Source organism: Phalangium opilio, unplaced genomic scaffold (genome assembly GCF_054372755.1).
Source record: "Phalangium opilio isolate 3A_F unplaced genomic scaffold, DU_Popi_V2 ptg000540l_1, whole genome shotgun sequence".
Taxonomy (NCBI): Eukaryota; Metazoa; Arthropoda; class Arachnida; order Opiliones; family Phalangiidae; genus Phalangium; species Phalangium opilio.
The window spans coordinates 2,310,553-2,327,686 of NW_028324244.1; the positions used below are offsets into that span (position 1 = coordinate 2,310,553).

Below are 17,134 nucleotides of genomic sequence, written 5' to 3' on the forward strand. Positions count from 1 at the left end.
GCGCTTTAAAACCGTCGCTAGATAGCGGCAGTAGCTTTAGAAATTCCCGCGCTTTAAAACCGTTGCTAGATGGCGGCAGTAGTTCTAGAAATTCCCTTGGGGAAATGACTCATTCATGGTGACGTCATTGAAAATACGTCATAAACGCGGTATAGTGTCGTTGCTTGACAATAGATGGCGATAGGTGATACTATTTTTTCCTCTTTTTTTGGCGCGAAACAAATATAATAGGAAAGCGGCACCCCGTAACTTCTACTGTAGTTAAGGGTCTCCGAAAATAACATAAGTGTGCCAAGTTTGTAAAAAGAACGCGTCATAGGTTTTCCCCGTGATGAAAATCAACTTTTCAAGTCGCGGGCGAATGATTTACGTAACTTTTCAGGTTTTTATTTTAAAAACTGAGTTACAAAATTTAAAAATACTATTATTATCGCGAAAATTGCCCGTATTTTTTTGACAAGGGAGGTCTTTTTGTTTTTCGTCTGTAATAATCCTGTAATCCGATTCCCCGTAACGTAAAACGCGAAAGGATTATTGGATTTCCGGGGGATTAGCGGGAAAAGACCATGAGGTATTATTGCGAAGAATTATATTAGTCAATGAGATGAATCTCTTGAATGGTAATGTGTAGGTGGAGATCGAGAGGGTGGGACAGTTGCGTGCTTTTCCAAGAATGAATCATGGCTGAAATTAGGCGCCAAGGAATGCTGACATCATCTAGGCATTTTTTTGAGGTCAATAAATTCGCGAGATTTTTTTTTGGTTGAACCGCTAGCGAGCGACTTCCGCGAGTGTTATTACTGTTTTACAACATGTTCAGACCCGAATTTGGAATGAATGCCGCGTGGATAATATGCTAATTTGTATTTATTTAGCGGAACTGAACAAGCGTTGCAATGATTTGTTAACGTTTAGCAATAGTTTCCGAATGTTTGTTGCTAATAAGCCAAAATTGAGTAACGGGGCTTAAATTAGTGGAGGAATTGAGAAATTAGGGTTATTTTAGTTTGGTAATAGGTCTAATTATAGTTCCGATATTGATAATTAGCGCTAAATTAGATCAATTAAGCTTATATTTGCTCAGAATCGGGATATTGAACCTATATAGGCTATAAATCGAGAATTAGGTCTATATACGTTCAGAAGCGGTATTTTGGCGCTAATTAGGTTTGAAACGATAAATAGGCATTAATTAGGTTATAGATCGAGAAATAGGCCTAAATTAGGTAATAGATTTTAGTAATAGACCTAATTTGGTGAAATATGTACAGGCGATTAGGTAATAGACCTAATTTGGTGAAATTTGTACACGTTATTGGGAAATAGACCAAATTTGTTGACATGTGACCAGGTTATCAGGAAATTGACCTAATTTGGTCGATGTTTAATGAGTGAAAATCAATTAATTTTTGGTAAAAATTCTTTTTTAATTGCACACACATTCTCGTCAGTATAAAGAGTAGAAGGGGGGAAGGGGGAACAATAACAATTTTTTAAGTTCTTTCAAAAAAGTTCATATAATACCACGCAACAGGAACCACACATCATATTCACTTTAAATATTTCTCCCATAAAACATACAGTACAAAACAAAAATCACAATGTTCTTTTTTTTTTCTCCTGGGAATTCTTAATTTAATTTAACTTAATAATAATATTAATAATAATAATAATAATAATATAAAAAGAAACAAAAATAGGATAATTGGGTGGCGTTGTGGCCGTTTTTCGTTTGGTTCAAGAAGTGTTTGCTTTGAGAGACAAAAGTTAATTTGTTCTTAAGATCATAAATAATTTAAGATTTGGTTGGGGGGGGGGGGGTTTTAAATTACTCGAAGCATAGCTTCTACAATACTTTGGCTACACGTAGACGTTCGTAAACCTCCCCGTATCGCCTTCTTTAGAAGACAGACGTTCGTTTGGGTTTTACTTAAGGTAAACGTTACACGTTTCCCCGTTCAGTTGACATTTTATCAACTCGAACCCTTAGAACACAACAAATTTCTCAATTTTTCCACTTCTTCTCTTAACATGTTAACTTCGGTCCTTAGCTGCAAATTTTCTTGTTCCAAAAACACGACTCTAATTGAAGTATGGTGTTCCTTCATTCTTCTGATTTCGCGTGAACGTTTAGCGGATTCGTTATTGCGTTTACGACGTTCCCAGTACGCGTCGTCTTTGCATTCCTCGGGGATTGGTTGAGGTTGTTTCTTCTTTTTCCGCGAAGAACTCACAACTGACCCGCTTCCCCCGGCTTCTGACCCCGAGTAGTTACCACCGGTGGTACTCTTGTAACATTCCGAATTCAAAGATGGCGAACTTGACGCGCTGGGATGCGACTCTAAAGAATGAACGCTTCCAATTGGGCTGGGTTGATGACGCGATAAGTTAGGTGGTGGGCCACCCGAAACGGAAGTGACTTGGTGTTGGGGATGGTGTTGGTGACTTTCCGGAAGTACCGTTATCATACCCGATGAATGGTGTGGAGATGTACTCATTGTTGTTGGGATATGTTGAATAACAGTTCTGTAGTTACTGGGACCAGGGGGGAGGGATAAGAGACTGTGGTGATGTTGAGGTAATACCCGTAAGACACTGTTCGTGCTCGCGTCATCTTGGGGTGACGCGTAAGATTGGGATGGAGTCCTTCTTTCGTCATCTTCATCGCGTTGATGACCATTACCGCCCGAATTGGTACTGTACGTTAAATCCATCACTGTCCGATCCTCCTCCATTTCACTCGCTGTAATTGGAGAAAATAATTTTGAGTTTTTAGGCAACATTTTACGTTTTCTATAACTTCGAAAAAATGTTGTACAAAAATATCCTTTTATCTAAGGTATTTATTTTTCCTACAACGACCTAAAATTCAATAACATCTTGCCACTAACATTCTTTGGCAAATGAGAAAAGGTATTTGTTGTCCCCTCGTTTATCTCGGATTAGAACCGTAACCAAAAGCAAATATAGCAAACAAAGTTTTACTTATACAATGCTTAGGGTTAGATTTATTTACTTTTAACCTTTAACCTATCTCTTTCTTTTATATTTCTTTGTGTCCAGTTATTCAAGGGCAAATAGTCCGAAATATTTATAGATAAGTAGTGGACACACTGCCAACTGGGGGAAAGTCCGGGTCCGAAATGCGGGGCGCGGTGTTAACTTAGTAACTCAGGACTAGGCTACATATTGCGTTATCAAAGACCACTATTGCGTACTTTAGTTTTTCCCCCATCCCTATCCGTTATTATGTAACTATACTCTGCAAATTTTAATTCAACCGCTAACGTCGTTTATAAGGGACTGTTGGATACTACAGTTTCAAATAAGGAAGTATTTGCGCTTAAATTGAAAAATTGCGGAATTGCAAGAATACATATATAACAGATATTTCGATAAGAAAAACCAAATTTGAACATATTCTACCTTGAATATGTTTTGCAATTTTCTTACTAATGCATAATGATTGGGGGGGGGGGGGGGACGAAGTGGAATATCATGATGAAAACCCCATTTAAAATTAAGCGGTAGATGGGTTTTAAATTAACTTCTTTACTTTAAAAATTCTCGTATCGAAATTTGAAAAAAAAAAAAAAAAAAATTAAATATTTTAAAACTTCAAATAATTTAATTTAATTTAACTTAACAAAATTTAAAAAAAAAAATCCTAATAATTCCGAAAGATTCGGTTAATTTAACTAACGATAAACTTAGTTACAAATTAGTGAATTTAAAGTCTAATAAATAGCGACAAAAAGATAAGAACGGTAATTAAAACTTGGAAAAAAATGTACTTACTTTGCGAGCTATAATCATCTAGTTTCCCAAAATAGGTGCTCAAAATTTTGGCTTTCATGCTACTATACGAATCGAGCCGATTAGTTTCACTGAGCATATTTCGTTCCTCCGTTTTATTCAATTTAATAAGAATATTATTAATTCACTTAAAAATTTAAGCGAATACAATCCGGTGATTGATGCGCGGATTATTGTTATTATTATATCACTCGGTTCGTTTTAACTATCTTTTCATAATAACAACGTAAAAGTTAGATGAGCGGATGAGACCACGTGGTCTTTAATTTGGGCTAAGATCCAAGCAAGAAGTACCGTTGGGTTTCGTTATACTACTTTGACAATAAGAGGTACCAGCCCTCGTTTAAAACACGTCCGTACTCTGTCAGGTTAAGGAAATGAATAAAGTTTTTTTGACTCTCTTCAGGTAGCATTGACTTTTTTCTCTCTCTGCCTCTACGAGTACGGCCAATTCGCTAATAAACCAAAACAAGGACGAATATCTACCCCCTCCCCCGCCCCCCCCCCTTTAACTAGAGAGAGAGAAAGAGGGAGAGAGAGAGATAAAGTTAGAGAGAACCTTCTATGAAAATGAGGGGAGCGGAGGGGTTTTTGTTTTCTGGGTAATATCGCTGACGCAATGGAACGAAATAGTTTTAACGTTGCGACACCCGGCCGCTCTAGTATTAAAGAGATTAGAGTATGGTTTAAAAGGGGTTGGATAAATGACTGTAATAAAAAGGAATTCTGGGTAATTTATTCGCGCCGCCAATAAACGCTTGGTCATTCATCTTCCGAGAAATATTAATTTAATTTTTAAGCCTAATTTTCAAACTAGGCTTAATTAAAAGCGCTAGGAATGTATTTTTTATTAAGAGTTATTATCCGACCTCTCGGTTATTTTGATTTTCCATAGTTCACGCGCTAAATGGAACGACAGTCAACAATACTTAGACAGAAAAGGCCTAAAAAAATTAACGTAGAATCGTTTCCCGCCCAACGAAATGATTGGCTAACGCCACGGAAGTACTTCCGCGAAATTTCATTCGTTCTTTTTCGAATACCCGTGCGTCATTTGTTTTTGACTTTTTAAACACTTCGATTGGCGGAAATTTGACTCGATTACCACGTTGTTTTTAAAGGGAGGGTGAATGACGTTGGAGAATGGGTGATTTATTTGCGTAACAGGATTAGGAATGACCTTTGAACTTTGAAAGGTGGCGTAGAAGTTAGGTTTAGGCTTAAAAGTGACCTTTTGGAACTTTAAATTGGGCTTAGGAGTGACCAACTGAAACTTTAAATTAGGCTTAGAAGTGACTTATGAAACTTTATAATTAGGCTTAGAAATAACATTTTGAAGCTTTAAATTCGGCTTAGAAATGACATTTTGAAACTTTAAATTTAGGCTTATGAGTGACCCTTAGAAACTTTAAATTTAGGCTTATGAGTGACCCTTAGAAACTGTAAATCAGGCTTAGAAGTAACCTTTTAAAGCTTAAAATCGGCTTAGAAGTGACGTTCAACTGTTAATACTTTTAATTTAAAAATTATTCCAAATTCATCTCGGTCTTAATATTCAATACCTGTCAATACAATCCCGTGATTTCTTCGGTAAAAATCTAGGCTAGATGATGAACCAATATAGAACATTAAAACTGGGATATCGTAAATTATTAACGGGGTTGCTTGCTTGCGCTTGTAGTATCAAATCATATGATGTGTTTTTCCCGCCGCCATGTCCTCTTCTAGATCTTTTTTTACCCCAACAACCGTAAACAGGTATTTTTTACGAAATTTAGGTCGAATTTACTTTCTACGTTGCTGTTTGCACGTCTTCGCTTTAAATATAAGAAACTTGGGATTGAAGCGAGTCGTCTCGAAATAAGAAAAAAAAAATTTAAGATGAAATGAATATCCGACTCGTCCGTCTTTAAGCTCTCTAACCCAAATCTAGCTCCGGGCCCAGTTTGTAATTTTCATTCTTCGAATTTTATACACCTAATCTACGCAGTGGGAAAATTATTATATCCCCATTATAAAAAGGCGTATAGAACTCTTGAAATATTTTGGGTGGTCCCCCCCTCTTCCCTTACTATTTCTTTAATTTATTTTAATATTTTTTTGGTGAAAGGACCTTTAGGGACGGCCTTGCTAAGTTTAGAAGTTGTTATCGTGAATTCGTGAAATTTAGTGAATAAATTCATGTTTTTATTTATTCTTACTGCTGAAGTATTTAACTTCAAAGTACAAAAGTGATAGACTAAGATACGGACAGAGGTCAAAGACCGAATTGGACTTTAATCTTGTGAAATTTAATGAATAAATTCATGTTGTTATTTATTCTTAATACTGAAGTATTAAACTTCGAAGAAGTGTTATTAGATACGGAGGTCAAATGCCGGATTGGACTTTAATCTTGTTTACAAAGGGTATACAATACGAGGAATATACGTAGGTTAAAAGTCAAATAGATCAATTTTGTCTCTTAAGCGGCCTGAAACACGAGCTGTGGCATAGGGGCTAACCACCACCCCTCTATACATTGTAAAGGGACCCACCTGTAAACAAGCCACAGGCTTCATAGACGAAGCTTAGATTAGAGATTAAATTGTATTATTTTACTAAGCCTATTTTTAAGATTTTCAATTTAGGCTTAGAAATGGTTATTTTCCCATAAGTTAGTTTTGAATTACTAAGAAGAGGCTCAAATTTAAATAGGGTTAAGTATAAATAATTTTTAAATTTAATTGATAATTAGGCTTAACTTTTGTTTATACCTTCAAAATTATTTACTTCTGAATTCATAATTTTATATTTTAACACTCTGCCTATTTAAATTGACCAATCAGAACTGTTTGCCCGAGGTCAAATGTTTGGGAATGAAATTTGGCGCGCACACACACCTCCGTGGGTAAAATACCCAGAAATTCTCTTTCTCTCTTTCTTCATCCAGTTGAGAGAAAAAGAGAGAAATTGGGATGATGAATACTCAACTTCCGATTGCGAATTCCATCGTGCTTACCCCTTTTCCGCTTAAAATTCTTCAATCTCTTTATGATTGCCGAAGATAGACGAATAGTTACCAAACAAGACAAGATACCGGCGTGGTCTAGCCTAACTACTAGTCGAGGACGACCGCGAGGTCAATTTCTACCTTCTGTCAAAGGGAATATGAAATATTTTAGTCCTTGACAAGGCAAACTACTATACCAGGCCCTAGCTCCAAGCTTGAAAAAGGCGTTTTCTTTGTAATTTTGGTTTAGTGATGGGATGCACACTGACCGATATGGTATCCGTATCGTTGACTGATGCATTTTAACCGATATATCGGTTCGAGCTTAATGTACCGATTTATCGGTTAGAAATCGGTTAAAAATTGGTAGAAATCGGTTAAAAATTGGTAGAAATCGGTTAAAAATTGGTAGAAATCGGTTAAAAATTGGTAGAAATCGGTTAAAAATTGGTAGAAATCGGTTAAAAATTGGTAGAAATCGGTTAAAAATTGGTAGAAATCGGTTAAAAAATTGGTAGAAATCGGTTAAAAATCGGTAGAAATCGGTTAAAAATTGGTAGAAATCGGTTAAAAATTGGTAGAAATCGGTTAAAAATTGGTAGAAATCGGTTAAAAATTGGTAGAAATCGGTTAAAAATTGGTAGAAATCGGTTAAAAATTGGTAGAAATCGGTTAAAAATTGGTAGAAATCGGTTAAAAATTGGTAGAAATCGGTTAAAAATTGGTAGAAATCGGTTAAAAATTGGTAGAAATCGGTTAAAAAATCGGTAGAAATCGGTTAAAAATCGGTAGAAATCGGTTAATAATCGGTGGAAATCGGTTAATAATCGGTGGAAATCGGTTAATAATCGGTGGAAATCGGTTAATAATCGGTGGAAATCGGTTAATAATCGGTGGAAATCGGTTAATAATCGGTGGAAATCGGTTAATAATCGGTGGAAATCGGTTAATAATCGGTGGAAATCGGTTAATAATCGGTGGAAATCGGTTAATAATCGGTGGAAATCGGTTAATAATCGGTGGAAATCGGTTAATAATCGGTATAAATCGGTATAAATTGGTAAATAACTTTAGATGCTCAGAAAGAAAACCTAGCTGGAATTGTCAGGGACTATGTAATGGAAAAATGTGTTGTGTCAACCCTGTTAATGTTATCGATCAGAGAGTTACTTTCCACCCGAGTTATCATCATCATCAGTTATGTCATAACGTTGTTCCATCCTTCCTTTAGTAGCTCCTTGAAAATATATTAACATAGCTGTAACAAATGCCGAGTTATTATATAAAATTTCACCGTGTATAAACGCGTTTTACCAGGCTAATACCGGCGTCAGTGAGTCAGTTAGCTAGTAATATTCGTGTCCGGTTCTGTCATTGCTAAAATATTTTTTTTAAAAAACGTACCCCCAACAAACCTTTAAGGAGAAAATCGGATAAAAGAATTTAGGATCGGCATTTCTTAAACGAGGCAAGCATTATATACGAGGCTTTGACTCGTGTAAAAAATAACTTAAAACTTCGCGAGGGGTGTGTTTATTCTTTCCGTTTTTCGCGGTTAAGACGAAAGATTTAAATCTGGCGCCCGACGTGTGGGGTTTTCTTACGTAAAAACTTGGTTAAAAACACTCGGTTTCGTGCTTGCACGTGACGTTGGGACGTCAAATCTTTAATATTCTGAATGATCTAAAAATACTGTATATTTTTAAGATTTTTATTTATTTATTTTTTTGTCGAGGGAGTTAACTTTAATTTGGGTTAGGCTCGCGAGGTAATGGGGTTAACTGTGATTTGATTTGATGGTTAACTAGTTAAAGCTTGGTTAAAGGGCCCTCTGGGCTACAGTTAAAGGTCAATGAAGACATAATCGGACCAGAATTAAGAAAGTTACGAACGTATTTTAACTTTGATTATCTGAAATGAATTGTAGTTTAATGGAATGTATTTGCTAGCTTTTGGTTTGGGTTTGTTTCATGGATGGTTAGAGAACATTCTTGGCTACGATTAAAGACAGAAAAGGGCAAAATCGGACCAGAATTATGAATGTTACGAAGAAATATTAATCACTAAATGAATTCCATTAAGTCTCGGGTTTGGAGGTCATTTGATATGATGGTTGGTTCAAGCACGCTTTTGGCTACAATTTAAGATAAATAACTTCAAAATCGGAGCATTGTTGAGAACGATAGGCTTAAATGGTGACATATTATTTTTAAATCTTTCTTGTAAAACAGAAACTAAAACTAAACGAGGATCTTGCGTAGCATTCTTGATTATCGGGGAAATAAAACTTCAATATTCGTAATGTTATCACGCTCCTAATTTCCATAGAAATCAACTAGAAAAGATTTACGCTTACTCTAGATTAAATCGTCGTATGATGTTTTTTGTTCAAAATGTTTTTATTTATTTCGTTTTACCAATTGGTTTTACCCCGTTCGCCACGTGCAGCCTATTCGAGGGGATACCCATTCATTAGCGTAACATCTCTTTCTGTAATAGAAGGCTTTCACTGTTGGGGTAGAGAAAATTCCTCCCCTCTCTCTCTCTCTTAGCTTTAACTTGGAAATATCCTGGAAAAGCCAGGATATTGAAATTAAAACTCTCTGGGAACCAAGCGTGTGTGTTTCTTTTGATTATACTTAAGTCCCGCCTTGGACATAGAGAGCTTTCATTTGGACGTGTAGTACGTCAAGCCCTCCTGGTAGCCATTCCTGTGGGTTTCAAGCTTTCATCGCGCATTCAGTCCACCAGTATAAACGTGTACGTGTACATCACGTCACGATACTTAACTCCTCCCCTAACGAAAAGCTTTCTATCGCGCAAAATGATTTCACTTGGAATCTGGATAGTGAATATCCCCTCGGAATTAGGAGTCTCTAATGGGTCCACCCACCCCTAATTCGTTCTAAGAAAGATTAAGGCAAGGTATAAACCGAGCGGAGAAAAATAACCGTACATTTTATCCGGATCAAGTATTTTTAGGTTCAGTTTTCGAGAAGTTGATCGTTCGATTCATTTCAGATTCAAGGGGGAGGATTACAAAATTATTTGCAATTTGTTTTGGATGTTTTCTTTTCGCATCATCCTTTTTTGTTATATCCTTCTATATTATTACGGATCATTGGAACCTAATTTATTATAGGAAAATAATCACGCTTAATTTAACAGCTGATATCGGCAATTTTCTTCTCTTATTTTTATTTTTTATCTTAGGTATATTGGGAGTGTAAGAACTTTGGATTTATAAGTGATACAGGGAAATCCTTTCAGTATATCTTAGACCTATTTCTTCCCTATCCCACGATGCTAAATACTCGCGGTACTTACAACAACCAGGGCCCGAAATGTTCATAATCGTCCTCCCCTTAGGGTTAACACGTGCTTACTTACACGACACTTTTTAACTCTGATCGGAGCCTCCGCTCTGATTCTATAAAAGATACTGGGACAGTCCTTTGACTATGTTATAGTCCTATTTCTCTCCTTTCTAACGGTACTAAATATTTGGGGTACTTAAGTTTACAACAACCAAGGCCCGAGTAATTAAGCAAAATGTTCATAAACGTCCTCTCCATAGGATTAGTGTAATCTTATTTACACGACGCCTTTTAACTCTGGTTCTATAAGAGATACGGGGGACAGTCCTTTGAGTATGTCATAGCCCTAAATCTTGCCTTTCCAATGATACCTAATACTTCAAGGCGAGGGGGTAGACACTCGAGAACTCGGGTGTACAATATGCCTTGAATTCAATGTACTGTCAAAGCTGAATTGCGAGTTCCCAAGGCTTTGAACTCAATGCACTGTCAAAGCAGAACTCTTTTGAACTCGGGTGTGCACAGAGATCCAGAGCGTCTACCCCCTCGCTTGAACTCGAAAAATAAGCAAATTTTCAAGAGTCCAATAAAAAATTATCCTTGCCTAATTGTATTAAATTTAGTAATAATTTGTTATTGGTCCATAATAAAGTCGAGTCCTTCATCTCGTAGTAAAATAGTGGAACGCGGAAAAACCGAAACGTATTAATATATAAAATCAAAAAACCAAATATACAAAATGTATATAAGAGCGCTCTTACGTCAAACGAAATTTTTGTCGGTTAGCTAAAGAAACCAGGTAGGCTGAAGAAGAGGGAGTAGGGGGGAACGATACGTACATAGCTTCCTTGGAATCTAAACGAAGCCGCCAAGGTGTTACGGAAATCAGCAGCCAACCGTTTGCAAACGGATTTGGCCTAGAAAATTGAGAAAGAAAAAATTCCTTCGCATTTCATTGCGCCCCTCCCCCCCTACCCGGTCTGTAATAATTTCGGAAGTGAAAATTTAGGCCTAGTTCATGGAGAATGTAAGGGGAAAGAATTAGAAGACGAGATAGGGATATTAGGGGTGTCCTAAAATAGAGATAGCGTATAGCTTCAGTCAAGATCGACTCCTGCCTGCAGACGTGACGTGTCGTGTCGTGGTGTGGTGTGCGTTGGAAAAAGTTAACTTATACAAGGACGTCACGTGGAACTTACTTAGGAAGAAGAGAGTTCGATACTCTGGCATCCTCTTTCAGACATTCCATTCTCGAGATTATTAATTTTTTTTTAAATTCTGGGTTGATTGATTCAATTAGGATTAAAAGGGAACTAGTTGTTTAGGGATCTTTTGGACTTATTGGTTTGGGATCCGTTTTGGCATGGTTTTGGTTATTGATTTTTTTGTTAGGTGTTTATGGGTTTGTTTGCTTTGAGTTGTGGGGTCATAGATCAAGCCAGGTTTTGTTGCAAATTTAAGGGCTATGTCAGAGAATGAGGTTTAGATCAAAGTAGGCCAATATTAATGTTTATGAATGAGTTTTAGGGCCAATATTAATGTTTATGAATGAGTTTTAGGCCAAAATTAGGACGATACTGAGCCCTTTCCCCCCTTTTAATATCTCTTTGAGGGGGTTTAATATGTAATTACCTTCAAATTAAGGTTCATTAAATAGATATTACATCATGGAAATTAGGCATAATTAACCTCTTTAAGAGCGGTTTAGTATTATAAAATAGGCTTAATGTACCTATTTAAATGAACCATTTTGAATTTTTTTTTAATTGCAAAATCGTCTTCTTTTTTTTTCAAAAATGTCTTAAATTAGGGGTTTAGTTTTAAAATTACCCATTTCTAGGCGCCGTTTCAAATTGAGGTTAGGTTTAAATGTCAACTTCTTTTCTTTTTTTTTCGTGTCATCAATTCGTGTAACTATACCATCATAAGCTAAATATAGAACTTATGAAATCGTGTAAAAATAACCCCGAATGTTTCACTCTCCCCTTAAAACGAACCCTTTTTGCCCAAAATGAAATCTGAGAGAGAGAGAGAATAAAATGGCGTCTCATTGGTGCCATCGAGACCCGACCCGAGAAGAAATAATAAAGAAAAACACCCCTTTTTACCAGACGAAATTTTGAGAAACGCCGTTTAATTTTATTTGTAACATTCGTCATAGAGTTGATTACACAATGTGTTTTTTTTTCTCCCCCCCCCCTTCTCCTCTGCTTGCCTGTGCAGCGTTATTGCATTATTTGTCAACGCCCTCGCTAATTGGTGACACTCAGCGCGAGATTCATTCCAGAAATGTTTAGGGATTAACCGATTCTTAGCAATTAATTTAGTTAATTGAAGTGTTATTGTTATTTTGCAATATGGCATGGCTAAAGTAATTGTTAGTTATTTTTAAATTATAATTGATTTTATATTAATTACATCATAAAACTAATTAGCTAAATACTTACTTGACCCCCGTTGACCTAAAGATTTAAGCGTAAGTTTATAAGATATGTTCCTTCCATAAGTATGACACTACCGATACAAGTTCGTAATGCTACTGGAGAGACTTACAGCTGGAGCTAGTTCTAGCAGAACGACAAGCGAGAATTGAAGTACTACACTCGGGGGGTTAGTTTTGCAGTCCATCTTCTTATTTAGTCTGTACTAAATGTTTGACAGCGCCACACCAGGCTGCGCTTTATCTCGAATCTATTACGTTTCACCTACATCACTTCATGACAAGCTCCAGTTTGTAACTAGTGACAAACTTACGGAACATATCTTATGAACTTATGACAAGATAGTGTACGGAGTTCAAGTGTTGCCAGTTATTTGCGGTTAAAGTTAAGAAACGGCGGGGGGGGGGCGTTTCTCTGGCCCCTTTAGTGTACGTAACCTAATTTAATCCAACCTAACCTAAACTAACACCTAACACGTGCGCTATGGATATCATTCATTCTACCATGAATTTGAGTAGGATTGGTTGTATAGATTGTAAATTGAAATGTATTCATCGGAGACTTGTAGGGGTTTGAATTCGACGTCGTAATAAAGTTTATTTCAGAATGATATTTTTTATCACTTCCACGTATTTGTAACTAATGAAAAACGGGATGTTGTCGCAAAAAACCATTACAAAATACAGTTTATACAGTTGTTTTTTGCAATATAGAAAATTTGCTTTTGTATATTAATTAGTCCTAGCTGTTTTTTTCACGATATTTTTCCTGATAAGTTAGGAATACCTTACAGTGAAGTATGTATAAGCACATTGCGCTTGATCAAGGTTATTTTCTTCAACTGTGCTTAAATTTCAAGGTTTCTTATGAAATTCAAAGCATTATCGTCTGCTTGATAGCCTGGATAACGACATATCCGGATGACAGTGGACAGCAGTCGTTAGATAGGGCTACAAAGTTACCACCAGACTCAGTCTTGCACCAAATTTGGTCCGTGTTGTTTGAAGCCACATTTTAATTGTCTTACTTTTTGTTGTCCACACATACCGGATGTTAATCTAAGTAAACAAGGAGGTCAACACACCAGACTCTATTTTACCCCCCACCCCCAACCTCTCAGGCCTCCTGGTGTAAATGGTATTAATCCTCCTAGTCTGAAAACTATGTATCATTTGAATTTCACATATTCTTCAAGTAACTTGGAAGTTGGAAGCCTACAAAAAAAAATACTCCAAGGCACTCAGAGACTAGAATTAGCGCGGTTTAATTTGAATTAATACGATATTTAAATAACCAACGCGTTTAATTATAAATTAAAATAATCTTTAATTTATAACCCAACCGAAACTAGCTTACTTAACGTTAAGCCTTATCACGAATTAAAATAAAAAAAATTAGGTCAAATATGTAGTTAATCAAAATTCCGTTAGGTTTAAAATACCTTGAACTTGATGGCTATAGAAAAAAAAGATACACGCGTATGCTAGACATACTTGTAATACTTTTTATCTCTTTAAACCCGTTTAAGTATAATAATATACACGCTTTAAACATATTCTGACGTCATACGGTAATCGTTAAATTCCATCTGAGATAAAATATATATGCCCCGTTCTATTTTAGCATATTATCGGCGCGTTGACTCTTAAAACTATGACATGGCATAAAATCCACGAATCTTAAAACGAAAATACTTGCGTAATGTTACGAGAAAAAAACTAGGAGACTTAATGCACCCCAAGCTTCGTCTACTATCTATTTAGGATTAATAGATATATATAACTCAAAGTTTTGTTATGGTTCTGTAGGAAAGGGAGGTCAGGTACCGCCCAATGTTAAGGTGTCACGAGGATTGAAATTGAGACTTAACGGAGCTTAATTGCTCTAACTCTTATTGTTGCCTTGGTACATCTCAAGTATTTAGTTTCCTTGGAAAGGGGGGAAATTGGGCTATAACATATTCAAAGGACTGTACCTGTATATCATATAGAACCAGAGTTAATAGGTGTATAAATAAATAAGTCCGTGTTAAACTTAACCCTGTTAATGAACATTTTGATAATTACTCGGGCCCTGATTGTTGTAGCCCCAAGTAGTTAGTATCCTTGGAAAGGGGAGAAATAGGACTATAACCTACTCAAAGGACTTTCGCGTATCTCTTATAGAACCAAAGTTATAACACTTCAAAGCCGCGTAAGTGTTTTACTGTTATAGAAACAAGTTGGGAAAGCCAAAATATTACCTCTCCGAGTGGAGATGACTATCACTACCCGTTAAACAACCTAAATATATGCATCTATCGCTTTTTTTAATTCTTTGCAAGTGCAGGAATTGAATTTTAAAATAGTCTATTGTTCAAGCCTTTTCAATATCTCTCAATTGCTGTGGAAACTCTACTCTCTCGCTATACCTCAACCGCATTCTTAGTCTACCAGTATGATTTGTAACATTTGTCCATATCAAAGCTGAATCATACCTCGACACACAAAAAGCAAATGTGCCCAAATCATGGAAGCCACAACCCAATCACACATAAGCTAGGCTCCCACTTAACCAAAATAATTATTAAACAGTTAAATACTCACAGATGTTGGCAAAATCAATCTCCTTCAGTAATACGTAAGGCTTAATTATATTATTTGCCGAACAAAATTAATCGAGCAATTCTAACACTTAACCTCTTCCTTCGAAATTCTATCAAAGAATAATTCGACTGTTTAAAAAAAGGTTTTTTTCGCAAATGGGGCACTATCATATCAACCGCAATTCCGTCATATTTAAAAAATATACATTGCCAACACTTTTTTCAAATAAAGAATGATAAAAGTGCGTAAAAAAGGTCTTTCACAAATAGGCCTAGGGGGCGTATAAACTAAACAGCAACAACGCTCTACAGCTACACTAATCTTACACAAACAAGGAGTACTATAAACCCACTACTGGAAGCGGTATTTTTATTCAAACGTAAAACAATTTCGCTTAAGCTTAACATCTCTAGACATCGGTAAAAAAGTCTCTATCACTCCTAGGTAACTGTATGCACAGGATTTTACGACATTATAACTCAAATTCATCTGATTATGTTTTAACAAGGTTAAATCTAACTGGGAGTAAGATGAAAGGAGTAGAAGCTATCTGTCTTAGGAAATATGAAATTTTATCTTAACAGTTCGTTAAATCATAAGTTTATAACGAAAAAACGCGGAAGGGGAAAACGAGCAGACAACAGCGATTTTTGGGGGTAGAAGGTTAAGAGCGCCATCTGTCGTCCGTGCCAAAGTTGAACTTCCACTCGAAACGCAATGAGAAAGTGGATAAAATAATGCCAAAAGCTATTTAACTGCGTCGATATATTTAACGACTTGACCCATGACATGCCCATAACACTGGCTTCTATGAATCTTATTCTTGGATGCTAGGAAACTTGGTAGACGTAACAGTCTGTACCAAGTACCCAAGCATCCTTCAATAAACGCCTGGCAACATTGTGGTACGCATGGTACAACTAAAAAATAGGATGTGTATCTATCTTTCCAGTCACTCCAAGTCGTTAAGCCCTCATTACAGAGGATTTGAAACACTATCGTAATTCCAAGTGTCTCGAATCTCTACGTTCCTGTCCATTATGAACAGTGCTGAGAGAATGATACATCAGAAAGAGCCATTCAAATCGAATTGCCGAAAATATTATCCATATTTTCATTTCATATAACAGAGAAAACAAATTATTATGGTTCTGAGAGGAGCTTCCCATTTTGGTTGTTGTTCTCAAAAATATATCGCAATGCACGGGCCTAGATAGATACAGGAAGCAATGTAGGAAATATAACGCAATGCACGGGCCTAAAAAGATATAAGAGACAATGTACGAAATATAACGCAATGCACGGGCCTAAAAAGATATAGGAGGCAATGTAGGAAATAAAACGCAATGCACGGGCCTTGATAGATATAGGAGGCAATGATTTAACGACTTCGGTACTTGGGTTTATCTTTAATATTTAAATAAATATAATTATTTTTAATTATTTTAATCGCCAGTAAATAACTTTAAAAATAGTTAAATCGTTTAAAATAAAGTTGTTCCTATTATCTTTCGAAACTTTGCTAATATTGACGTTTAAAGTGACGGGTACCCTTCTTGCCCGCTTACTTCAAATTTTGGGGTATATATACGTTTCGATTCCATTATAATAATAGATAAAAACGCATTCGCGTGAACCTTTGGTGGAAGCCCTGCCATTGGGAGGCTAGACGTTTCTCGTAACCCTAGCTGATCGCCGCGTATATCTTAAAACCAAATAATAGATAAAAACGCATTCGCGTGAACCGATGGTGGAAGCCCTGCCATTGGGAGGCTAGACGTTTCTCGTAACCCTAGCCGCTCGCCGCGTATATCTTGAAACCAAACGATGACGGTGGAAAAGAAGCAAGAATGTACTGACCGGCGTCCATGTGGAATGGACAAAAGACCTGATGATGGTGGTGCATAGAAGCTGGTGTCAATGTGGAATTGACGAAGAACAGAAGATGGTGGTGCATAGAAGCTGGTGTTAATGTGAAATTGA

At 36.4% G+C, this 17,134-nt stretch overlaps 2 protein-coding genes across 2 annotated transcripts in view; one reads left to right on the forward strand and one right to left on the reverse strand.

The window, feature by feature from the left end:
• The window catches only part of mon2 (Mon2 homolog, regulator of endosome-to-Golgi trafficking), a 38,198-nt gene that overhangs the window by 10,823 nt on the left and 10,241 nt on the right, over positions 1 to 17,134 (forward strand). The window lies entirely within an intron of this gene.
• Positions 1,405 to 4,276, reverse strand: LOC149588621 (uncharacterized). Its single transcript, XM_089862432.1, has 2 exons — positions 3,799 to 4,276; positions 1,405 to 2,743 (listed from the first exon to the last, which is right to left on the reverse strand). The coding sequence occupies exons 1-2, from the start codon at positions 3,893 to 3,895 to the stop codon at positions 1,974 to 1,976; spliced, it is 867 nt and encodes a 288-aa protein (XP_089718558.1). The 5' UTR covers positions 3,896 to 4,276; the 3' UTR covers positions 1,405 to 1,973.